The sequence below is a fragment of the Brassica rapa genome, chromosome A02, assembly GCF_000309985.2.
Source record: "Brassica rapa cultivar Chiifu-401-42 chromosome A02, CAAS_Brap_v3.01, whole genome shotgun sequence".
NCBI classification, from domain to species: Eukaryota; Viridiplantae; Streptophyta; class Magnoliopsida; order Brassicales; family Brassicaceae; genus Brassica; species Brassica rapa.
In genome coordinates, this window is record NC_024796.2 from 20,637,475 (window position 1) to 20,661,948 (window position 24,474).

The 24,474-nt window shown below is 37.9% G+C and overlaps 2 protein-coding genes across 4 annotated transcripts; both read left to right on the top strand.

Annotated features, from left to right (window-relative positions):
- The first annotated feature begins 11,747 nt into the window (after nucleotides 1-11,747).
- On the top strand, nucleotides 11,748-15,939 carry LOC103848801 (transcription initiation factor TFIID subunit 4b). Of its 2 annotated transcripts, XM_009125620.2 has the most exons (15): nucleotides 11,748-11,903; nucleotides 11,997-12,081; nucleotides 12,364-12,791; nucleotides 12,863-12,955; nucleotides 13,030-13,075; nucleotides 13,210-13,805; nucleotides 14,046-14,170; nucleotides 14,278-14,365; nucleotides 14,439-14,574; nucleotides 14,665-14,720; nucleotides 14,803-14,859; nucleotides 14,930-15,070; nucleotides 15,164-15,232; nucleotides 15,310-15,532; nucleotides 15,616-15,937. In XM_009125620.2, exons 1-15 carry the CDS (start codon nucleotides 11,865-11,867, stop codon nucleotides 15,756-15,758), a joined length of 2,325 nt encoding a protein of 774 aa, XP_009123868.1. In that variant the 5' UTR covers nucleotides 11,748-11,864; the 3' UTR covers nucleotides 15,759-15,937. The 2 variants fall into 2 exon arrangements, with proteins under 2 accessions (XP_009123868.1, XP_009123869.1); XM_009125621.2 differs by lacking the exon at nucleotides 11,748-11,903 and having other exon boundaries at nucleotides 12,350-12,791; nucleotides 15,616-15,939.
- Nucleotides 15,940-16,179: 240 nt separating this feature from the next.
- LOC108870489 (B3 domain-containing protein REM5) lies at nucleotides 16,180-19,076 on the top strand. 2 transcript variants are annotated; one of them, XM_033284742.1, is made up of 3 exons: nucleotides 16,180-17,000; nucleotides 17,087-17,396; nucleotides 17,479-19,076. In XM_033284742.1, the coding sequence occupies exons 1-3, from the start codon at nucleotides 16,938-16,940 to the stop codon at nucleotides 17,586-17,588; spliced, it is 483 nt and encodes a 160-aa protein (XP_033140633.1). In that variant the 5' UTR covers nucleotides 16,180-16,937; the 3' UTR covers nucleotides 17,589-19,076. The 2 variants fall into 2 exon arrangements, with proteins under 2 accessions (XP_033140633.1, XP_033140632.1); XM_033284741.1 differs by having other exon boundaries at nucleotides 17,087-19,076.
- The last annotated feature ends 5,398 nt before the right edge of the window (nucleotides 19,077-24,474 follow it).

Consider the following 24,474-nt stretch of genomic DNA (forward strand, 5'->3'; position numbering starts at 1 on the left):
CTTCAGAATACTGTCCTTGAGCTGCACCCTGCATATATCTCTCTTGTGGGTCAGCATTCTTTCCATGGTTTTCCTCCTTAAGATCCCACTAGCCACTTGGAGATATTTGTAGATCTAGCCTCGGCCATTAAATGCAATGGAGTCTCTGAAGACTACTATTTATGCAAATTATTTTCATACTGTCTTGCTGGGGATGCAGCTCATTGGTTGAAGAAGCTACCACCAGGATCTCTCAATGCTTGGAATGACATTGCAAACGCTTTCGTCAACAAGTTTCTCTATGATGCTGCAGCAAGTCTAGAGATTGAGATGAGATCTATGATGGAATATATGGTGGAAGATGATGAACAACATGTGTCTGGAGAGCTGAGCAGAATAGAAGAAGTCGATATTAGTGACATGAGCTCAGAACCCATTGACACTCCGACCTCAACATCGATCGACATCCCAACCGTAACATCGATCGACCCCAGCCTTCAAACATCGATTGACACAAACTCCTGTTGTCGATCGATATCACTCGAAATCCCTGAAAAATCGAGTTGTCCTCAGGACATTGCAGACTCGACACTGAAGAGCATCGATGTATTAAGTTGTTATCCTAACGAAAAAGTAGAAAAAGAAATCACCATGGAAGATTTCTTGGAACTAGAAGAATTCTTGGAGTTAAAGGATGGGCAACAACTTGGAGATTTGGATTCGAGTGAAGAAGTAACTATGGAAGACTTCTTGGAGCTGGAGGAATGGCTTGGGGATTTAGACCAGAACCCGAAGCAGAAGTTTGATGATCAGCACACTTCAGGAAAAGGTCTGGAAAATTCCTTAAAGGCTGACGACATCGACCGACATAAACCTGATGAGATCGATCGACACCCACCCTAACCCTACGACATCGATCTACAGTCGCCGTCTAACATTGATCAACATACACCTGACAGTATCGATCGACGCCCGCCCAATTGTATCGATCGACACTCATGTTTGGATGAACTATCTGGATACCCAATTGAACAAGGAACGATTGAGGAGATAATGCACATGTCTAAGACATCACACATTGATGTCCCCGAACATCTAAGACCACCTATATGCGCAGAAGAAGGCGTTGGGATTTGCAAAAGAGTGAAGAGGATACATGATCCTGTGAAGATTATGGTTCCATGTGCAGTGTTTGAAGTTGAATCTCCTATCCCACCAGATAAAGGTGTGTATCTGAGTTCTTACATTGAAGTATTGAATGATCAACATCATGTAGAAGCTTATCAGAGAGGTCTGCGATTTATAGATGAAGTAGATGAAGGCCCAGCAGAAGCACCATTGAGCGACATCAGCAAATCGAAATTGATCGACACTAACACTTCATCATCGATCGATACCAATCAGATACCCTCGATCGACACCAGACGCGAATCAGAGCAAAATGAGTATGAATTGTACGGAAATATTTTTATGAAGATACCACCACGCATTCAGACAAGTCTGGGGGAAAGAAGTGGAGGAATTGGAAGAAGCGGGAACGAACCAAAGAAGGTTCTCAGATATCATTGATTTCTCACTTCTCAAATGATGCCAAGAAGTCCCGACTGAGATTACACAAGTCTGTGGGAAAGAAGGGGAGAAATTGGAAGAAGCGGGAACAAACCAAAGGAGGTTCTCAATTACCATTGACTCATTACTTCTCAGATAGTGTCAGAAAATCAAGAGTGCGCAGCAAATGCTTCTCACATCCATATGCAAAACTTAGAGCACTCCTTATTGTTGAGATGATAGACAAAGGAGAAGGGTATATGGAGGCTTTTACACAAGAATGATAAAGCTTCAAAGAGTAGACATTGAGACTTGGTTTGGAGCAAGTTCTCATTCTCATCCGGACTGAATCAGATCTCCAGAAGTCAAGCTAATGACTAAAAATAAGCGCTGAGTGGGAGGCAACCCACTGTTCGGTTTGTTTTAAATATGGTTTAATTTTCATTTATTAATAATTTTTCTTGTTTTCTAATGATTTCAGGTAAAAAAAAAATTTAGTTAATTGGTTTTATTAGTTATATATTACTAACTTTTAGACTTTTAGTGTTTTATTTATGTTAGGTACAAGGAAAAGATCTGAGGAAGACGAGTTTCCATAGAAATCAACGATGGCTAGCTAACATCGATCGACAGAGTATCAAGGGTATGGATCGCCACTTAACTGTGTTGGTCAATATTCACATCAAAGTTAGGTATATTGTTCTTCCTTGTTAAATATTGTCCTTATGATTTATTCTCCCACCGATTTTAGGCTGAATAACATTGGTCACAATGTTATTTAATCCTAGGGGAGGTTATATTAATATTAGGTTTTAGTTAGATGTTTAGAATATGGACCAAAGTAAACGATTGCCATGATATCGACCGACGAGAACAAGTCGATATCGATCGACATTGCTTCATTTTCCACGACCGATGACTACACGTTTACATCGATCGACATCCATTCCGGTCAGGTATATCATTCTAACTTGTTAAATTGAGTACTTATGATTTATTTACACCATAACTCCGACTGGATATACACTGGTCACAACGTTATCTAAGTCTGGGGAGGTTCTACTGATATTGTGTTTTAGTTATGAAAAAAAAAACACAGATCCATGTAGACGATTGCTCAGATCATCGACCGATGAGACCATCTCGATATCGATCGACAACACTTCATTAACAACGATCGATTGTCACTTCATTGTATCGATCGATACTGAGCAGGTTATCGTTCTTACTTGTTAAATTTTATACTTCGGCTTTATGATTTTCACCTTACCACCGACTGTGTTACACTGGGGTCAGTGTAATTTAAGTCTAGGGGGATTACTAACGTTTATCTACCTTTATGAGTCTTATTTAAAATATTTTCAAAATCTGTTTTTATTGAGTCAAGAAGGGGATAATGAACTTATTAGATTCATGCTTGTTATCTAACCACTCTTTAGCACCATTCTAGACTTACTGATTGCAGATAGTACTAAAGATACTAAAGTGGATCAACTTGTCAAATATGTTTACACTTGCTGAGATTGTTTGAAGGAACCGAAGCTGACCTCCAACCTAATTTGACTTAACTGCTTGTCTTGGAGCTTGGTATACACTGGATCGGATTCCTCCTTTAGGTCTGAAAGGTAAAAGTCTGAGTGATTTTGGTTTCCTTATCTCCTCCCTTTGGCATCCTAATAAAATAAAATAAAAGATTGAGATGTTTTCTTGCGGTTTAGAGGGGTAGGTACATTAACGATGACCCCATTATTCTACTCTAATAGAATGATCACACATTGTTGGAAGCGAGGGGTAGGTACATTACCGATGACCCCACTATTCGCCTACACTTTGTCAAAAAAAAAAAAAATCGAAAAGAAGGTGAATAAGATGGACTGCATCAGCATCTTTGTTCACTGGAATTGAGATAAAAATGATTCAGAGAAGGGAGATATAGAGTAAAAGAAACCAGAACAAGATTACCTGTGTTCTCAGATACCTGTTGGGGTAAGAGTCCATGTGTCTTGTGATCGATACTCCCAAGGTAAAGCATACACATTTATTTATGTTAAGAAATTAGGTTGGTAGAGGGGAATGTCAGACATGATTTGCTAAGATGTTGGCTAGGTGAATTTGGTTGCTAAGCTAGGATATTGTATATTGTGCTTCTGTCATTAGGACTTCTTAGATGTGGATTGCAATATTGTAGAGGTGATGATTCTAAGTTTTAAATCATGTGAGTCTCTGCTGTTTTCAAAACCTCTTTCAGAGAGTGCCCGTCTGTTTTGTTTGAGGACAAGCAAAAGGGTAAGTCTGGGGGGGTTGATAGACCATATATTTACCCATTTTTAATCATGGTCTATAAGTGTTTTAAAGTGTTTTAAGATACAATTATTATGTTTTGGAGTCTATTTAGAGTATTTACAGGTTCAGGAACGTTTAAGAGAAATATGGTGATTTTGGAGTCTTTGGAGGTACAGAGTTGCACAGACGCGTCAGATGTTTAGCTATGGATGGAGACCTTTCGACCGTTATATTGAGCCTATATTTTAACACAAGATAGAGCTTTGAGTTAGCTTTCCAATGCCACCGGTCTCAGGTCAATCAGCATCCTGTAGCAGAAGTTATGCTTGTTTTACTGAAGAGTGGTCAGTCTACCTCGCGAGAGGATGATGTCGAGAAGAGGAAGCCAGGTCGATCGATGGAGATCCCAGATCGTGGGCCTTGTATATTTTATGACTGCGTGAAGCACAGAAGCCACAAATTACCATAATGCCCTTCGATGACCAGAAACCCTATTTATGTCATTTCTAAGCCATTGTTGACGGCAACGCTTTCGAGACTTCTTTACGCTTTAATTTCCATTGTTTCTCTTAGAGGAGAGAAGGGAGGAACTCCTATCAGAGTCCTCCTGGAACTCCATTGGTTTTCTTAATCATTTCTATTTCAGTTTTACATATATTTCATCTATGATTTATGTGACTAACTTCATGTCTGAATAGATCCAGCTGTTAGGTTAGGGTTCAGATAGGTTTGTGAGATTAGCCCCCAAACTATAGATCTGTCTTGTTGTGATATTCATGATAGATTTGTATTCATTGCTTGTTTTAGAGTAATTAACTAGAACTTGATCATAGGATTGCATACTCAAGCACCCTTGTTATCCCATCCTGACATCTATCTATCATATTAGGACTGCTAGAGAGAGCTAACCGCCAATTTAGTATCTTAATAGGGCATATCATACTCACGCATAGGCCTGGCTAGAACCTGTCGATCGATGTCCTCAACTGACTATCGGTCGACGTAGGCAAAGGTGTATCGGTCGATGTCCCAATAGGACCATCGATCGACACTCTTTCATTGTCAACATACTAACCGTTGAGACACGAGATCTAGCTTGTTAACCAGTGAAACATGCGACAGCTGATCACTGAGTTAAGCGGTTGAGCTCTAACATATCATGCATGCAACAAATAGGTACCTATAGGAATTACAATCTCCAACACCTGAATAGAAACCCTAGATCTATCAACCATCCTTCCATCAAACTACTCCTTGCCAAGCTGAACAATTACCTTGTTCATCTTGTTTATTGCTTTATTTATTACTTGCTTTATTTACTGCTTTAAAACCTATTAGCCTAGCTTAATCATATAACTATTAGATCTAATCGGTTCACTAGCTCCTTGTGGATTCGATCCCTAAGTACTATAACTCGACCTCTTTTGATGAGAGTAACACTCTTTAGGGTAATTTGAGTGATATCAGTAATCATTAGCATATTTTAGTGGCGGTATAAAGGGTAAATTATATTTTTAACAATACCAACGTTTGTACAATAAACTTAAAAGGTTGGCTGCTGTACCTCCATCACATCCACTGTTTCCATCCTCTGTCGTAGCCAATCAGTTCTTATTCCGAAAAAATATTTCGATTCTCCTTTCTTGATCTTGTTTATACCTTCAGCCGCTCCAACCACGGAGAACGCCCAACAACTTATTTTATCGAACCTAACCTCAATCTCAACGGCAGTGGCAATGTTCAAAATCAAATCTTGCAAATAAATATTGAAAATCATACCAAAAATGTGTCTCTAATTTATGATTGGAACGTCATCTCTTTCTCTCTCCAATCAACTTCATCAGGAAAACCATATCCTTCACCGTTCACCGTGAATCCCATGAATTCACCATTCTGATAAGCTAGCAGTCCCTTTGGCTTTCACACAGAAGAGGCTCAGGTCAAGGAGAGTTAAGCAAAGTGGCTAAAGGAAGAAGATGAAATGTGAAGAGAAGCCTCCTAGTGAGAAGGAGTGTTTCATTTCTATTATGAGTATAATTTAAGTATTGATACTATGTCGTTTGGAGGTTGATTTTAAGATACTTAACGGGAATTCATTTCTTAAGTTTATCATAAAATAATTAATCAACAAATCCTATCTCTTATCCTTTCTCTCTCTCTCTCTCTCTCTCTCTCTCTCTCTCTCTCTCTCTCTCTCTCTCTCTCTCTCTCTCTCTCTCTCTCTCTCTCTCTCTCTCTCTCTCTCCTCTCTCTCTCTCTCTCTCTCTCTCTCTCTCTCTCTCTCTCTCTCTCTCTCTCTCTCTCTCTCTCTCTCTCTCTCTCTCTCCTATATCTTTCTTCTGTTATTCTCATCCTTTCTTGTTACAACGATCGGGTCCTCCTTGGATCTTATCATTGGTATCAGAGCTAGCGATGGCTCCCAAACAGGATTCACACGCAGAACGGATCAATGTTATGGAGAGTCAGATCGGTGGTCTCACCATCACTTTCGAAGAGATGCACAAGACGGCAGACGCACGTGAGCAGCGAGCTGTTGAAGCAGAGAAGCAAGCTGAAGAACGTGAATGTCGAGCGGAGGAGCGTCCCCAAAAGGTCATGGCGGCGAAAGAGAAACCCCCTGACGCGAAACCGGAGTCGAACCCTAGCTTGGCAAAATCTGGATCTAATATCGGTTCCCAGATGATATGCAAAGTTCATCAACTGAGGGGTCTAATTCTGGTGGAACACAAGTGGGTTACTCTCAACGGGGATCCTTATTTGCTTCACGTGCAAGCTTCACTCAAGACCATGGAGAAACTTTGTGAGAATGAAGAAGAGGTTATTTTGCTGGAGTTGCAAGCGCTGTTTGAAAATGAGCACGAGCCTTCGTCAGGCAAGGTTGTCAGCCTGGGAATTCACAAACTCTTAAAGGAATTCCAGACTGTTTTCAACATGCCAAGTGGGTTACCTCCTAAGTGGTCTTGCGAGCACGCCATCACTCTACAGGCAGGGACCTCACCTATAAATATCAGGCCCTACCACTACTCTCATTTTCAGAAAAATGAGATTGAGAAGCTTGTGCAGGAGATGCTACAAGCGGGGATAATCAAGCCAAGCATTAGCCCGTTTTCCAGTCATGTACTCTTGGTAAAGAAGAAAGATGGAGGATTCAGGTTCTGTGTAGACTACATGGCATTTAATAAGAGCACCATACAAGATTGATATCCCATTCTAGTGATCGAGGAGCTTCTCGATGAGTTAGCTGGTGCGTCAGTGTTCTCCAAACTGGACCTGAAGTCGGGATATCACCATATACGGGTGAAGGACAGTGATGTGGGGAAGACTGCTTTCAAGACGCACGAAGGGCACTACGAGTTTCTGGTGATGCCTTTTGGCCTTACCAACGCCCCCGCAACGTTTCAGTCGGTCATGAATGATATATTCAAGCCTTACCTGCAGAAATTTGTGTGGGTCTTCTTCGATGATATATTAATCTACAGTCGGAGTGAGAAGGAACATCAAGAACACCTCAGGATCGTGTTGCAAGTTCTCAAGGATCACAATTTTTACGCTAACGAGAAGAAGTGCGCCTTTGCCTAGCCTAAGGTGGCTTATCTAGGCCACGTGATCTCAAAGAAAGGTGTAGAAGCTGATCCTGAGAAGATCGAAACCATGAAGCAGTGGCCACAGCCAAAGAATATTACGGCGTTGAGAGGATTATTAGGGCTGACTGGCTACTACCACCGGTGTGTGGAAGCGTATGAGAAGATTGCGAGGCTTTTGACTGAGTTGCTAAAGAAGGATGGGTTCAAATGGACCGAGGAATCGACTCAGGCGTTTGAGATTTTGAAAGGAGCCATGAGTAGTATTCATGTGCTGGTGCTGCCTGATTTCTCCAAACCATTTACGGTTGAAACTGATGCGTCAGGTACATGAATTGGAGCAGTTCTGTCTCAAGGGGATAAACCGATAGCTTTCATCAGCAAGGGGTTTTATAGCAGAGAGAGAGAGTGAAATCTGTCTATGAAAGGGAGTTGTTGGCCATAGTTTTTGCAGTGACGAAATGGAGACACTACCTCACGGGGCATCAGTTCACCATACGGACTGACCAGAAGAGCTTGAGGTATCTCTTGCAGCAGAGGGCAGTGTCTGTAGAAAAGCAGAAATGGGCATCGAAGCTTCTTGGGTTGAACTACACCATTGAGTACAGACCGGGGAAGGAAAACAGGGTAGTAGATGCTTTGTCTCAACGCACTGAAGTGAAAGAAGAGCCAAAGAAGTTCTTGGAGTTTCAGTTGACAGCTCCTCTATCGATCGATATGGATGAGTTGGCACTGCAAGTTGAGAAGGATGATACTTTACAGAGGATAATACGAGGAGTATTGGAGGGTGATAAGGAGTTTGAAGGTTATACAGTGGAGAAAGGGGTTTTGTTCAAAGACAACAGACTGGTCATTCCAGCGAAATCTGCTTTCATTCCAGCACTGTTGAATCAATTTCATGCTAGTGCTATTGGTGGGCATGAAGGGGTGCTGAAGACATTCAAGAGAATGGCTCGTGAAGTTTAGTGGCCAGGTATGAGAAGCGAAATTACTGAGTTCATCAAAGCTTGTGATATTTTCCAGAAGAACAAGTATTCTACGTTGTCACCAGCAGGGCTGCTAATGCCATTGCCTATTCCTACTCAAGTTTGGGCTGATAGCAGTCTCGACTTTGTGGAAGGGTTACCTCTCTCTAAGGGCTTTGATGTGATCTTGGTCGTGGTCGACAAGTTAACTAAGTATGCACACTTCTTACCGTTGAAGCATCCTTTCACAGCTAAGACAGTGGCGGATGTGTTTGTGAAAGAGATCATTAAACTTCATGGTTTTCCCGAGACGATGGTATCGGACTGCGACAAGGTCTTTTTGAGTCACTTCTGGTCTGCTTTGTTCAAGAGTCAGGGCACAAATCTGCATAAGAGTACTGCTTATCATCCTCAGTCTGATGGGAAGACAGAGGTGGTCAATCGATGCGTTAAAGCTTACTTGAGGTGTTTCGCGGGAAGAAAGCCTTCATCTTGGAGTCAGTGGTTGCTTTGGGCAGAGTATTGGTACAACACGTCCCATCACTACTCGTCCAACACCACCCCTTTTAAGGCATTGTATGGGAGGGATCCTCCTAAGTTTTTGAGATTTGGAGATATTCCTACGGGTAACGCGGAAGTTGAAGTGCTGATTCAGAACCATGATGCTCTCTTGCCGGAACTGCGTGATAATTTGGCAATAGCTCAGGGGCGCATGCAGGATTCTGCTAATAAGAAGCGTAGAGATGTGGAATTTAGTGTGGGAGAGTGGGTGTATTTGAAGCTGAGACTGTATCGCCAAGTGACAGTAGCAATGAGGCGTGTGGAGAAGCTAGCTCCGCGCTTCTTTGATCCCTATCTGATTGAGAAGCGCATCAGGAAGGTGGCATACAAATTAGCATTACCTCCTACGAGTCAGGTTCACCCCATGTTCCATGTTTCTCAGCTGAAGAAGGCAGCAGCGCCACTCACCAAGGTGCAGAAGCTCCCTTTATTCCTATCATCTTCGTTGGAATGGAATGCAGAGCCAGAAGAGTTGCTTGATATCAGGAAGTCGAGAACTGATAAGCATGCTGAAGTGTTGGTTAAGTGGAAGGATCTTACCGAGTTTGAGTGTTCATGGGAACCGGTGAAGAGGTTGGCAGAGCAGTTCCCTCACTTCCAGCTTGTCTCAAGCTGAGTCTTCTTCGGAGAGGTATAAATAAGCTAGCAGTCCTTTTGGCATTCACACATAAGAGGCTCAGGTTAAGGAGAGTTAAGTAAAGTGGCTAAAGGAAGAAGATGAATTGTGAAATTTGAAGAGAAGCCTCCTTGTGAGAAGGAGGGTTTCATTTCTATTATGAGTATAATGCTATGTCGTTTCATTTAATTATTGATACTATGTCGTTTGGAGGTTAATTGTAAGCTACTTAACGGGAATTCATTTCCTAAGTTTATCATAAAATAATTAATCAACAAATCCTATCTCTTATCCTCTCTCTCTCTCTCTCTCTCTCTCTCTCTCTCTCTCTCTCTCTCTCTCTCTCTCTCTCTCTCTCTCTCTCTCTCTCTCTCTCTCTCTCTCTCTCTCTCTCTCTCTCTCTCTCTTATCTCTTATCTTATGTTATTCTCATCCTTTCTTGTTACAACGATCGGATCCTCCTTGGATCTTATCACATTCTTCTTGATGTTACGTGATACACAAAATTTTAAGAGGCGATCAATCACATGAGAAGACCGACAAAGGCGAAGATCTCAAAGTAGCAGCAGGTTGAGCAGAAATAGCATCAGAAGCAAGCTTCGCCGGCAGAGGAACTTAGTGAAGGCATATGAGATGCTGGATTGCCGGCAATAGCATCAACTATTTATAGCAATCATGCTGTCATTGGTTATGAAACACTTGAGGTCTTGATGGTATGAGTAAAGAGGGGAAGATCAAGAGATAGGGAGGAGATAAAGAGGTTCATGGATACTGATTGGAAAAGTATAAAAAGTAAAAGAAATTTATGGGAAGGGATACGAAGGTCAACTAATCACCTCCTAACTTAATGGTGTGAGTTAATCGACGTAGTGGGGAATCCTAGGTCTTAGTGGAAGACGAAGAGTAAACGATTAGCAGGCATGTTTGGGTTGGTATGATAGAAATCTAAATATGGGCCTGCTGCTTGCTTTTTTGGTCTTATGTATAAATTGGATTCGCAAGTGGGCAGCGAGTTAAGTAAACAGGCTCAAAAGTCATTGAACGAATAACTAAAAACGTGATTAGAGCACCTCCAATGGGGGTTTTACCCATTGAAGTTCTAAACTTGCCATATATGTATATGTATATATTGTATATGTATATGTAGTTGTCGGGTCTATTATTTTGGGAAGAACTCTTCTTAAAAGTTTAGAACTCCAATGGGTAGAACTCCCATTAGAGGTGCTCTAAGCCTCTGTGGATCCCACAATAAATGAGAGTTTGCTGATGTGGATAGCCTGAGAAGTAAGCAAAAACTCATCTATTATATTATAGATTATTGTGGTTATTTCAAATATTTTTAACTAGTTTAAGCACTTTGTCTAATTTTGATTTTGAGGATTTAATTTTTGGCGATATCTTTGTTTTATGCCACTTTATATGAATTCAATCTTGTATTTCAGTTTTGAATGAAAATATATGTAACATTCCGATTTTTGGTATATGTAGAATAACTTAAGAGAATTGATTTGACAATTTATGTCATCAAAGTTGACTTACCTTTTCTGCCGTTTAAAATTACATGATTAAGGGCATGCCTGGTTTCCCTGTTACCACCCGCAGACCTATCTTTTGCGGTTGGTAGCGGTTGTTGGCGTTTTACAACAATCACTCAAACCGCTCTAAACTGTTTTAAATCGCTCTAAACCACTTAAATTCGAAAGTTGGTTCCAACTAGCGTTTCCGGTTGCGAACGGTTGTGCGTGGGTAAAATTTTTTTTTAAAAACAATATAAATGCAAATATAAAAATAAAACTAAGAATTTTAAATTGAAATAATACAAATACGAAAATATATCTATTATATTTTAATTGATATTATAAATTTTAAAAATAAATATATTTTCTATAAATTTTAAAAAATAAAAATATAATTTTAAAAATATTTTAATATTTTTATAGTCATATAAAATGTAAATATAGTTAATTTATTATTTAACCGATGTTGTATTTAGTGGTTAACAATCATAAATATTCCATAAACATACTAGTTTTTAACCGCAGTACTAATCATACAATTATCTTAAAACAGCAACCATCCAGTCAGGCCCTAAACGTGCTTAGGCTGAAGTAGTGAAATGATGAGTGACCTATTATCGGGAAGTGATTCGCAATACCGTGATTGCGAATGGTGATTGCGAAACCGAAAATAACCTATTTTACTCATATACAGAAGGACTGATCCACAAATTTCAGCTAAAGGAAGGACGCATGTGTAATTTTCTCACGAGACGAGAATACTTTCCTTTAAATTCCTCTCTTGGCCGAGCTCTCGCTTTCTCTTTCCAAATCAATGGATCCTTCAATTTTCAAACTCCTCGAAGAAGACGAGGTTAGGTTTCTACATACTCTTCCAGATTTGTTTGTATGGAGGAGTCTCGTCGTGAGTCCTTTTAAAATTTGGGGCGAATTTGTATGTGATTAGGATGAATCGATGCACTCGGGAGCTGATGTGGACGCGTTCCAGGCCGCTCTGAATCGAGATATTGAAGGCTCTACGAACCCTCCTGGTATGGCCATCGATTTCAATATTGACCTTGTGAATCCTTGTTTATATTATTACAGATAGGTATATGTTTCATGAAAGACCCGTTTTTTAAGGGTTCAGTGGCCTCTCTATCTACTTTGCCTCTCTGCCGGGAACCCAAACAGTATAAATAGTTCTTCTCAACGAGAATTGAACCTGAGTGGCCGAGTTCTTGTTTACCACTAGACGACAGCTCGTTTTTTTTTTTCCTTTCTCTGCATTAGATATAATTAGGATTTGAGGTATCTCAGTCCCTTTTCTGTAGGAAACACCCATTCTCCCAACCAACAGTTCACAGCTACATGGAAGAATGGTATAGGAGATGCCAGTATGAAGGATCAACATGGATCGGCTTTAGACGGTCAACACCAGCATGATTTAAAACGTGCAAATGAACCTCAAGACCTTCATCGACCAGGTCAGCATTGGGACAATCCTCCGCAGGTGCCCCAAACATCTGGGTTGCAGATCTCTGAAAAGAACCCTACTGGTAATGAACCTGAGAGTGAATCTCAGTTTCTTAAACTGCAAAAGATGACTAGTCAACAGGCTCGTGGAGTGGAACAGCCTCCTGTTAATCCTCTGAACCGCAACCCTAAGCAAGTTCCTTTTGCTGCTTTGCTTCCTACCTTAATGGCCCAACTCGACAAAGACAGAGCGCTGCAGCTCCGTACCCTTTATTCCAGACTTAAGGTTACTCACCTGACATTCTGCTCCCTCAGATATTGCTTTTTTATTGATTTCCTTCTGTTACTTGATTGCAGAAAAATGAAATCCCCAAAGAAGGGTTCACCCGACATATGAAGGATATTGTAGGCGATCAGATGCTTAGGCTAGCAGTTAGTAAACTACAGCAGGTATTACCATTTGTAATGTATAAGGGTCTCTCTTAAATACTTTTTTTTTATTGGTAACTTGTGGTCGTTTTCAGGTGGGTTATAACCAGGGAAAAATGGGAATTCAAGCTCCTTCTACTGGTATTGATTATTCACTGATGCATTCTTGCTTTTCTTTTCACGATCATCATAAAGCTTTATGCTTTCCGTAGATGTGTCTTATTAGTTCCGTGCAAAATCCAAAACCCTTACTGATTCAATCTGTTCAATCGCAGAAATTAATAATCAAAAGTCTCAGTCTGACCCTCGTGGAGTCGTCCACCTTAACCAACTATCTTCGTCAACAGGCAGTTCAGTTCCTGTGCAGGGGCTTACCAAACATCCGCCGCACCAGATGCAGCTTCCACCAAGCTCTTTTCCCATGTATACCAGCTCCGGTAATTTTCACTCATTCCCGGGTTCAAACACCAATGTTTCTGGTTCCCCATTGAGACCACACCTTCATGATCCCCATATGAGACATGTGGCGCATAACCAGACCATGGGATCATCTGGTCTTGGAGGACCGCCACAGTCTACGACGAACATGATGACTATGCCCAAGTTTGAGAGGCAAACTTCTGTCAATGATCCTAGTAGGGTTCAAGGTGGCGCTACATCGCACTTCCAAAACAGCTCATCATTGCCACCTGGTCAAGGATCATCAATGTCCAATGTGAAGCAGGAATCAGTTGATCAAAGTTTTGAACAGAAGAATGCAGCCTCAGGGGCTTCGAAGGAGGATTTAGAGAAGGACTCCTCTAGAAACATGTCGCATGCAAGCTCTGTTTCTCCTTCTTCCATCACAACTCAACTGGACGCTAGCACAGCAGTAAGAGCTATTTTTGATATATAAACTTCTCATTAAAAAGTCAGTTTCAGTTGATCTTTGTTTGCCTCTTCTTCTCTTTGAGCATTTGGGGCAACCATGGTGCTTCTGTTGGCTTTTTATTTTCGAAAACCTTGGCATCGATTTTATTCCTCGTTTTCCTTTTTTTTTTTGGTAATATTGAGGAAAAAGTTTCAGTTTTGGAAAATATTTATCATTGACCAAATTTTTTATGTCCACCAGATGAATTCTCGTGGTCCATTGGGTACGTCTCAAGCAGGAGTTAATGCTAGGATGCCACCCAAAAAGCCTTTTGTTGGTCAGAAGAAACCTCTTGAGACGTTAGGTTCTTCATCGTCACCACCAAGGTAATTGAGCTCCTCTTGTTTAAAAAAAAGTGAAATTATTTACACTTGGTTTCCTAACGTAAAACTATAATCATGGTTATTTTGATTTTGAATGGTTCAACTTGCAGCAAGAAGCAAAAACTGGTCCCGAATTCTATGGATCAAAGTATTGAACAGCTCAATGATGTCACTGCAGTCAGTGGTGTTAATCTCAGGGTGCGTTTGCTTTAGCTTCGGTTTAGAATAAAAATCTCTGTTTATGGAGTACTGAATAATATTTCTGGTTTAGGAAGAGGAAGAACAATTGTTCTCTGGGGGAAAGGAGGATGGTCGTGTTTCTGAAGCATCTCGGAGAGTTGTGCACGAAGAGGAAGAAAGACTAATTTTGCAGAAAATTCCTCTGCAGAAAAAGCTGGCTGAAATTAGTTGCGATACTTTCCGTATCTTTTTATCTGCTTTCGCTTTATGAATCACTTGGAGAAACTTTACATATATGTGTTTTTCTTCTGTGGCAGTGGCAAAAGTCGGCTTAAAGCAGATAAGCAATGATGTTGAACGGTGCTTGTCTTTGGTGAGATGTCAACTTTTTGTGCATTGTTTTTTGCACATAATGCCTATTTTCTTTTTCTTTTCTCATGCATTTGCGCTCTCAGTGTGTGGAAGAAAGGATGCGAGGACTATTATCTCATATAATTCGGTTGTCCAAGCAGGTTAGTCTAACTGTCTCTTTCTTGCTGCCTCAACATTTTTGTATCTGACGTTTTACAAGTGTTTCTGCAGCGAGTTGATACTGAGAAATCCAGACACCGGACTGTTATCACGTCAGATGTTCGGCAGCAAATCAACGAAATGAATCAGAAGGTGAAAGAGGAATGGGAGAAGAAACAGGCTGAAGCAGAAAAGCTTAAGAAACCGAGTGAGGTATATTCTGTGCTCATTATCTATCTTCTTAATTTTTTACTAAAGCATACAGACATTGCAAAGTTTGTTTGTATCATTTTCTCAATGATGCAGAGTGAAGAAGGTGATGGTGGAGTTGATAGTGAGAAGGAGAAAGAAGATAACCGTTCAAAGGGTTTGAAGGTAAGGGAGAAATTAAAAACACATTTTTGGAGGCAGTTTGACTGTAACTTTGCAAAGTCTGGTTTTAATTTGTGAAGGGCAATAAAGAGGACGACGACAAAATGAGAACGACAGCTGCAAACGTTGCTGCTCGTGCTGCTGTGGGAGGAGATGATACGTTTTTAAAATGGCAATTAATGGCGGAAGCACGTCAGAAATCTGTATCTGAATCTGGTAAAGATGGGACTCAGAAAGCTACTTCAAGTGGAGGAAGAAACTCCAAGGACAAGCAAGACAGTGGGCGACGGTTTACTGGAGTTGGTGAGCTTTTTTCCCTTTTAATAGCTTTTATATTTACTTCACGGTTTTGTTCCATATAACAAGCTCTGGATTCTTGTTTTCAGGTGGTCGAAGATTAGGGAAGAACCAAGGTTCGTCGCTTCAACCAAAAGTGGTGAGGACAATCTCGGCGAAGGATGTGGTTGCTGTCCTGGAAAGAGAGCCTCAGATGTCTAAATCTATTCTAATGTATCGATTACTTCAATAGGAAGCTTCATTATCACAGAATCGTTACTTCAATAGGAAAGCTTCATTATCACAGAATCGTTATATTTATAAGCTTCTGATGATAATTTAATCGTCAAGACACCAAAGTTACTTTTTTTTTCTTTTTTTTTGAAACAAGACGCCAAAGTTAGTTATTTGCATAAAAATGTGTTGGATGGATTCACTGTTTTTCATGGAATATATGACATGACCAAACATATTAAACGCAAACATAGAGTGACAAGACCCTAAAGACTAGCCACATAATAACCCTTAGTAGGTGCATGTATCCAGAAAAAAACTATAGAGTTTGATAAACTTAAATTCCAAGGTAGTGAAAATAAAGTATTAGCCCAACATACAAGCTAAGCCACAATACCAACAAGCTCAATATGGTGATATAAGAGCGTCCGCAACCGAGGTACATGCAGGGTCCTTAGCGTTTAATCATAGGTTAGGAGGATTATAATAATAGTTGTTTGGTTAATAGGAGTAAGGATTGATACATTATTAAGGATTTTTAGGACTTGATCCTTAGGGTATGTGGCGTGTTTTGAATGAATGGAAGGGTTTTCGGTTTGGTTACGCGTAAAACACTGGTCATTCTCGACCGAAGCAGAAAAAAAAAAGTCCCGATGAAGAGAGGCGATTGCTCTCTCGACGAAGCGAAGGCGAATCCCGCGACGACAGACGGCTATTCCCACGGCGAACGACGGTGATTTGTCTCCGTCGACTGAACAAGGTAAATCGCACCCTTCTGATGTAGATTCATCGATATATATTAGTTTACATGTTGAATCGATCTCGTTTCAAATTAGGGTTTGAACACAATTTGGGGGTTTGTTACGTTTGTAATTAGGGTTTCAATTCGAATTTGGGGCTTTTTGTGTTTGTAATAATCGGTTTGAAAACGATACTGCTAGCATCGATTTTGGGTTCTTTTGGTTTGAAATTAGGATTTCAAAAGGAGTTGGGGCTTTTTGAGTTTGTATTAATAATTGGTTCAAAAAAGATCATTTGCTTCATTGATTTCGGGTTCTCCCGGACTATTTAGTTCTTTATTTTTGCATTTGGAGTTGATGTATGTCACTTTCATCAGTGTTTATGGATTCGATTGTGGGGTTTTCGTCTGCTTGGAAACTCATTGTTGATATTGTTTACATTCATTTATTGTTTGCAGATGGCGAATCCACATGAACCTCATTTCTTTAAGCCTCTGCTTCCTGGTTTCCACAGTGGCATCGTAAGAACCTCACACTCTCTATTTGTTTACATGCGTTTCTTGATTAGATGTATTCCTTGTTTGATTAACTTTGTCTTTTCTTGCAGACAATACCACTTGCCTTCTTCTCAAAGCACATAGAAGGGAAGACGAACCAGAAAACATGGAAACTAAGATCGGACGCTTCAGATCAAACTTGGGAAGTGATACAAGAAGGCAGGACACGCACCGGAGGTTGGAAATATTTCACCACAGCACATGACCTTCAAATCGGTGACCTTGTCATCTTCAAACACAAAAGAGACATGGTGTTTCATGTCATTCCTTTTGGTCCTAGCTGTTGTGAGATTCAGTATACACATCCTCACATCATCAAGGAAGAAGCCGACGCGGGTGATGCTGATGACATTGAGATTAGTAAGTCTCAATCAAAGTTCATCGTTTTGGTCCTACCTGTTGTGAGATGTTTTGACGTGGAAACTTGTTTCTTTTATTTCAGGAGGAACAGGGGCAATGTCTTCTTTCTCATTCGACTACTGTTTTTTGGCTGAGGTCACTGCTTCAAATCTAAAAGCAGACAAACTTGTGAGTCAATTTTCATACGTATAAACCATATTTAGTTAGTCAATTTTCATATGTATAAACCATATTCTGTGTTTGCAGTATCTTCCTAAGCGAGCTACGAGTTCTACTGCTTTGAACAAACAATGCCAAGAGATGATACTAGTGAACAAAGAAGGGAATTCATGGACTGCGAGTTTGCGATTTAGCGAATCAGGCGGCATGTATTACATCACAAGAGGCTGGAGAAAGTTCTGTCGTGATAACAAATGCGACATAGGAGACTTATTTGTGTTCAATCTGGTTGGAGATGGGAAATCTACTCCATTGTTGTGTGTATGTCCGGAAAGTAAAGAGTTTTATGAACTACTGAGCAAACACTTGAGCAGAAAGCATGGTGAGTCTTCTCCATTGCCTTGCTTGAGACGTCTTTAAGATGCTTGTTCTTTCTTTGCTTCTGGTTTAACTTGCTTGTTTGGTTTTGTTCTGCAGGTGACATTGCTTCTGGCTCACGGGTGAATTAGGAGAATGGTCAAGTAGTCTTCCATCTCTTTAGCTTGCGTCTCTTTTGCTATGTATCTCGGACTTGTTTAGAGCTTCTATCCTCTTGTTTTCCTTGCTACAATGTACTTGTATGATCAGTTCAGTTTAGACTCAAGTTCTTGTGTTTCTCGAATATCAACTTACTTATAAGTTTAAATCTTTTTCCTCTACTCTTGTAAGTTTAAATTTGTTTAGCTAACTACAATCTTGCTTCTCTTTATTCTCTTCTCTTTTACCTTCTGTTTAGTCAATCTCAATCTGAATAATATGTTTCCCAATCGGAACGATTGAAGAATGATTTAATCGAAAATATTTGGAACAAATTTGGTGATGAAGATTAATAATTACTTTATCTTTATATCTTTATTTTTAATCATTGTATCTTTATTTTTAATCATGCAAATAATAAAATTTCAATTTCAGTTTTAAAAAAAAAATTAATAATATTTTTTTTTTCTAAGGACCCATCTTCGGGAACACCATTGTACGACCAGTTTTGATTCGAATCCTTAACTATTCAAACAAAAACCAAAAAAAAAATTACTAAAATATTCCTAAGGATTCATTGGTGAGGTTCACCATTGCATATGCTCTAAGGGTTCTTTTGCAAGTAATCTAGTAGTATAATATGATTGTAATGTGATGAACATGTGATGCCTATCTTCATAATCGACACCGTCATTCTTGCGGGCTTAAGTGTCATTAGGCTTTTACATGTGCTTTAAGTTTTGTTTTCCTTTTATTAATAGGACTAGGCTAAGATCCGCGCCTTACGCGGAGTATATAAATTATTTTTAAGTATTATATATTTTTTTACATATTATAAAATAATAAATATATATTGAATAATTAAAATTTAGTAACTATTACGTATATAATTAAATTGGTACAAATACTTAAATAAATTAAATTTATCCAGACAAACACTTTTTTCTATTTTATATGTTATAAAATTAAGTTTAAATGATATTAACATAGATATATAGTACATTTTTAATATTGACATCTCTTAAAAAATATTTTATACTCATATTATTTTTGATCGTTTGTATTTCTTTATAACAAAAACTTTAAATCAATGATAACAATAAAACATTTATTGGATGTTTAATAGTTTTAATAATTTATAATTTTAAAAACATTCAATGCAAAGTTTAAAATCTAAATATTAAGTTGTCAATAATTGTTCAAAATATTTATCAAAAAATTTCAAATCAAATTCGAAATTAAAATACTTATGTATTTTATATGGTATATAATTTATTTTTAAAAAAATATTTATATGCATATATATAATATTTATTAAATGAGACTTCCTACTTATATAATTTCGTAATCATTTGTATCTTGTTATAACATAAATTTTAAACCATGGATCACAAAAATTTTAGTGTGAAATTTTTTAACAACTTTAGTCATTTATATTTGTTTTTTAAAATTCAAAATATAACATATACGAAAAAAATCTAAATTTTTATTATATAGTTAATGTGGTTGTTTAATTTATTTTAAAATGAATTAATAATGATAAAAAATAGACTTATTTTTATCAAATCATTGTTATTCAAAATCATTAATTGTCATATATACTTTAGCCACATTAAGTAATTCCGTGGTTTTTATTTAAGGAAACAATGAAAATCATTTATGATTAATTTATGATTAGTTTCATAAAAACCTTATTATATATTTATATGGACCAACATATTTTTCTAAAGATTCTAGGAATGATTGTGGTGATGACATGTGTCTACAAAAATATGTTGTAATACTTTTCTTTTAATATATAGGGGATTAGACGAATGCTTTTTAGAGTAGTTTAAAAAGCAAGCTTTATACAAGGTAAGCTTCACCTTATTCATACACAGAGCCCCGCGCACACGCGGAGTTGTTGAGTTTGATATTTCTCTTTACCGTTATTGCGACAATTAGATCGGATGCCAACTATTTTACTAACTTTACTCATAATTCCATACTATGAATCATATCTTTTTAAACTAAGATATAATAATGAATTTTAAGTTTAAAATAAATGCATATTTTAAATGGGCTTGGGGTTATGAAATCGAGCCATGTTCCTTTTATTGGCGGTGGAAAAAATTGAATAGCTGTTTGTCTTTGACCAAAAGAAAAAAGAGGCTTTTGCCAAAACTAACCTACAACTTGATTTTAACCCCAACTTATATCCAAACTTGAATCAAATGCAAAACTAACCTAAAAGCCTAGTGAAATTACAGCTCAGCCCATTGTGACCAAACAAAAAAACAGAAGCCATTTTTACGAATATAGCCCCAATAAATCGTCTGAGTCGTCTGAGATGTTGGAAGTCGTCTGGACGACTGAAGTGTAAGTCGTCTGGTACCAATTTAATTTAAAAATAATTTATAAATCTTGTAAAAAAATATTTTGATGCGTGAAAAATAAATATCAAGTAATTATAAACAGTTTTAAGTGATATAAATTAAGATATGATAAAATTGATTTGTTTTGAAGATAGATGAGTGGAAGTAGTGAATCATGAAATGCTTTGGTTTAGGAGTTTGGCAAAAATATGTTGTAGTATTGTATGTATTGTTAGGGTTAGATTTTGGAAAACTAAAATATTTTTTTCAAAAATTAGTTTTCACCTATATGTGTTTATTTCTGTGTATAGTAAACACTTTTCAAGTTTGATTTGATTTTATGAAGTGTTTAATTAGATAATTAAGTTTAGGGGTTATGTTTAGGGTGTGGACGACTTATATTTCAGTCGTCTGTTGAATAATTTACTCGGACGACGTATATTTCAGTCGTCCACATCGTACCGAACCTTTAATTTTACCAATGTACGTTTTAACCTAACCGGATCATTTTACTCGGACGACTTACATTTCAGTCGTCTGGTGAAGAAATTAAAACAGACGACTTACATGTAAGTCGTCCAAATATTCCCGCCTAAAATTTTTTAAAAAAATTATTTTCCCGCTTAAATAATTTAAACCAGACGACTTACTTGTAAGTCGTCTGGAAAGTCTTCTATTTTAGTTTCCCGGTAAAAATATTTAATTTCCCGCTAAAAATATTAAACTCTTCTGGACGACTTACATGTAAGTCGTCTGTTTTAATTTCTTCACCAGACGACTGAAATGTAAGTCGTCCAGGAAGTCGTCTGAGTCAAAAATATTTAACCTAATTGGATTTTTTGTCTCCCTATATAAAGAAAAATTTACACATTCTCTCTCCTCCTCTCAAATGGCTGCAACAAAAATGTAATGTTCATCATTCTAAAACTCTCCAACCTCCCTCTAATCTCTTTGACTTGAAAACACCAAACTTTATATGAATTTTTCAGTTTTGTCTCATGTATTTCTTACTAATCTATCTCTTTTGCAGGTTTTTAATCAAATGGTACTCATCTTCCACTAATTTAAAGGTAGATCTATTAATTTTAGATATGTATTTTTGTGTGTTCTATAAATGTAGATTTATCTAATCTTCCACTCATTTTCTCTATTTTTAAGTCATTTGAACGTTTTTGGATATGCAGGTTTTTCAGATCTGGATTTGATATGCAGGTTTTTCAGATCTGGAAGACTTCTTGGACAACTTACCTGTTAGTCGTCTGGAAGTCGTCTGGAAGTCGTCTGGACTTCTTGGAAGTCGTCTGGACTTCTTGGAAGTCTTCTGACAAAGTCGTCTGGACTTCCAGGAAGTCGTCTGGACTTCCAGGAAGTCGTCTGGACTTCCAGGAAGTCGTCTGGACTTCCAGGAAGTCGTCTAGACATCATGGAAGTCTTCTGACGAAGTCTCCCTTTCATAATAGATCTGAGCGTTTTGGTAAGTTCTTATGTCTGATTTTTCTTCATTTGGTAACTTCTTGTTGTATAAAGTTCTTACTTTTTTCCCAAACTAAAACTCTCCAAACCCACTCTAATCTCTTTGACTTGAAAACACCAAACTTTATATGAATTTTTCAGTTTTGTCTCATGTCTTTCTTACTAATCTATCTTTTTTGCAGGTTTTTAATTAAATGGTACTCATCTTCCACTAATTTAAAGGTAGATCTATTATTTTTAGATATGTATTTTTGTGTGTTCTGTAAAGGTAGATTTATCTAATCTTCCACACATTTTTTTCTGTTTTTAAGCCATTTGAACGTTTTTGGATATGCAGGTTTTTCAGATCTGGATTTAATATGCAGGTTTTTCAGATCTGGAAGACTTCTGGGACGACTTACCTGTTAGTCGTCTGGAAGTCGTCTGGAAGTCGTCTGGACTTCTTGGAAGTCTTCTGACAAAGTTGTCTGGACTTCCTGGAAGTCGTCTGGACTTCCTGTAAAGTCGTCTGGACTTCCTGTAAAGTCGTATGGACTTCCTGTAAAGTCGTCTGGACTTCCTGTAAAGTCGTCTGGAAGTCGTCTAAACTTGCTAAAAGTCTTCTGACAAAGTCGTCTGAACTTCCTGGAAGTCGTCTGGACTTCTTAGAAGTCGTCTGGACTTCTTAAAAGTCGTCTGGTCTTGTCTACTCAAATGGAATCCAAGCTTGTCTTTATATAGGAATGATCTATAATAGTTTTGTTTGTGGTCTGTTTTGTGAATTGCATGTCTACTCTTTTAGTTGTGACTTTTTTGTAAAATCAGTAATAATGTTTTCCAAGATGTATTAAATGTGCTAACAATGTGTTTACACATTTACAAATCAATGAAATAATAGACTTCAGTAGCCTTTTTCTTATCTTTGGATCTCTCATATGCAATAATAAACTCCAATGGCATTTTTCTCATCTTAATAAACAAGAATGTTGGTAGCTTTATATTGATACAACATTTTAAGAAACATTTTAATCCTTCTTCCAACTCATAACAATAGTCATCATTATTGCTTATAACAATAATATTTAAGAGATGGAAACAAACAATAGTAACTAGTCAAAGCATATCATATTTTTTATAAGTTTACGTTGAAAAACTTAGTCAAATTTAGTAAAACTAAGGGACAGAACATATTTTGTAAATATGAGTTTTACATATCTTGAAGTTACTTATCACTCTTAAAAATACAAGTTATTCAAAAACTAACGTAGAACACTTAAAAACTAGCAGAGAAGACGCGGACGACTTCAATCTAAGTTGTTCAGACGACTAAACTATACGTCATCTGGTCAACGCAGAGGTTATTTTTGCAATTGACTTTGAAATCTGTTATTTCGGACGACTGAAAAATAAGTCGTCTACTATTGTTTGGTTAAAAAAAACTCCAAAAAAGCTAGACGACTTACGTTTCAGTCGTCATAGGTTAGTTTTGCATTTGACTGGATTATTTCAGAAATTCGACTTTTCTGGACTACTTACATTTCAGTCGTCTAGTGAAAATTAAAATAATAATATTTTTTTAAAGTAGACGACTTACAGTTAAGTCGTCATAGGTTAGTTTTGCAATTGAAAAAAAAAATTTCAAGATTTAATTATATACAGACGACTTATAATTCAGTCGTCCACGAGACGACTGAAATGTAAGTCGTCCAGGATTTACGAGGTTTGACCAGAATCTCGGAAAAAAATCTTGGACGACTTACAAGTAAGTCGTCTCGTGGACGACTGAATTATAAGTCGTCTCTGTATAATTAAATCTTGAAGTTTTTTTTTTCAATTGCAAAACTAACCTATGACTACTTAATTGTAAGTCGTTTACTTTTAAAAAAATATTATTATTTTAATTTTTGCCAGACGACTGAAATGTAAGTCGTCTGGGGAAGTCAAACTTCTGAAATTATCCAGTCAAATGCAAAACTAACCTATGACGACTGAAATGTAAGTCGTCTAGGTTCTTTGGAAATTTTTTTGAAACCAAACAAAAACAGACGACTTAACTTTCAGTCGTCTTAGGTTACAGATTTCAAAGTCAATTGCAAAAATAACCTCTGTGTTGACCAGACGACTTCCAGGTAAGTCGTCTACAGCCAGACGACTTCCCAAGTAAGTCGTCTGACGAACAGATCTGGAAAAAAACTCGATGTCATACCTTAAATTGGTGAGATAAGTTCCTTAGCATACATAAGGCTTCTCCAAGCACACATAATCACAAACGAAAGTAACCCACCCAGAATCATTAGCTTCTATGACTCTATGAACCATAAAAAATTTAGAATCAAAATCTTGGGTTTTTTTAGCTCATTGTGGAGAGAAAGTGAGAGATATGTTGTATTTAGTTCACAAGAATGGAAAAAGAAGAAGGGTAAATCGATTTTGGGAGCATTAAGAGCTTCAAATTGGTTGTTCATGGTGGTTGTGGTATTAATGACAATGACAATCTTGTAATTACTTGAAGATGATGAGGGTGAGAGAGTAAAAATGTCATTTTCGAAAAGAAAAAAAAAATTGATGGCATTTTCGTAAATTATATGAACTTGTGG

What these genes read in the sequence shown, in the direction of transcription:
- LOC103848801 (XM_009125620.2), top strand. Translation starts at nt 11,865, where the DNA reads ATGGATCCTTCAATTTTCAAACTCCTCGAAGAAGACGAG. An exon ending in AACTCCTCGAAGAAGACGAG is followed by an intron (nt 11,904 to 11,996) that starts GTTAGGTTTCTA and finishes GTATGTGATTAG; the next exon opens with GATGAATCGATGCACTCGGG. An exon ending in AATTCAAGCTCCTTCTACTG is followed by an intron (nt 13,076 to 13,209) that starts GTATTGATTATT and finishes GTTCAATCGCAG; the next exon opens with AAATTAATAATCAAAAGTCT.
- LOC108870489 (XM_033284741.1), top strand. Translation starts at nt 16,938, where the DNA reads ATGGCGAATCCACATGAACCTCATTTCTTTAAGCCTCTGCTTCCTGGT. An exon ending in CTGGTTTCCACAGTGGCATC is followed by an intron (nt 17,001 to 17,086) that starts GTAAGAACCTCA and finishes CTTTTCTTGCAG; the next exon opens with ACAATACCACTTGCCTTCTT.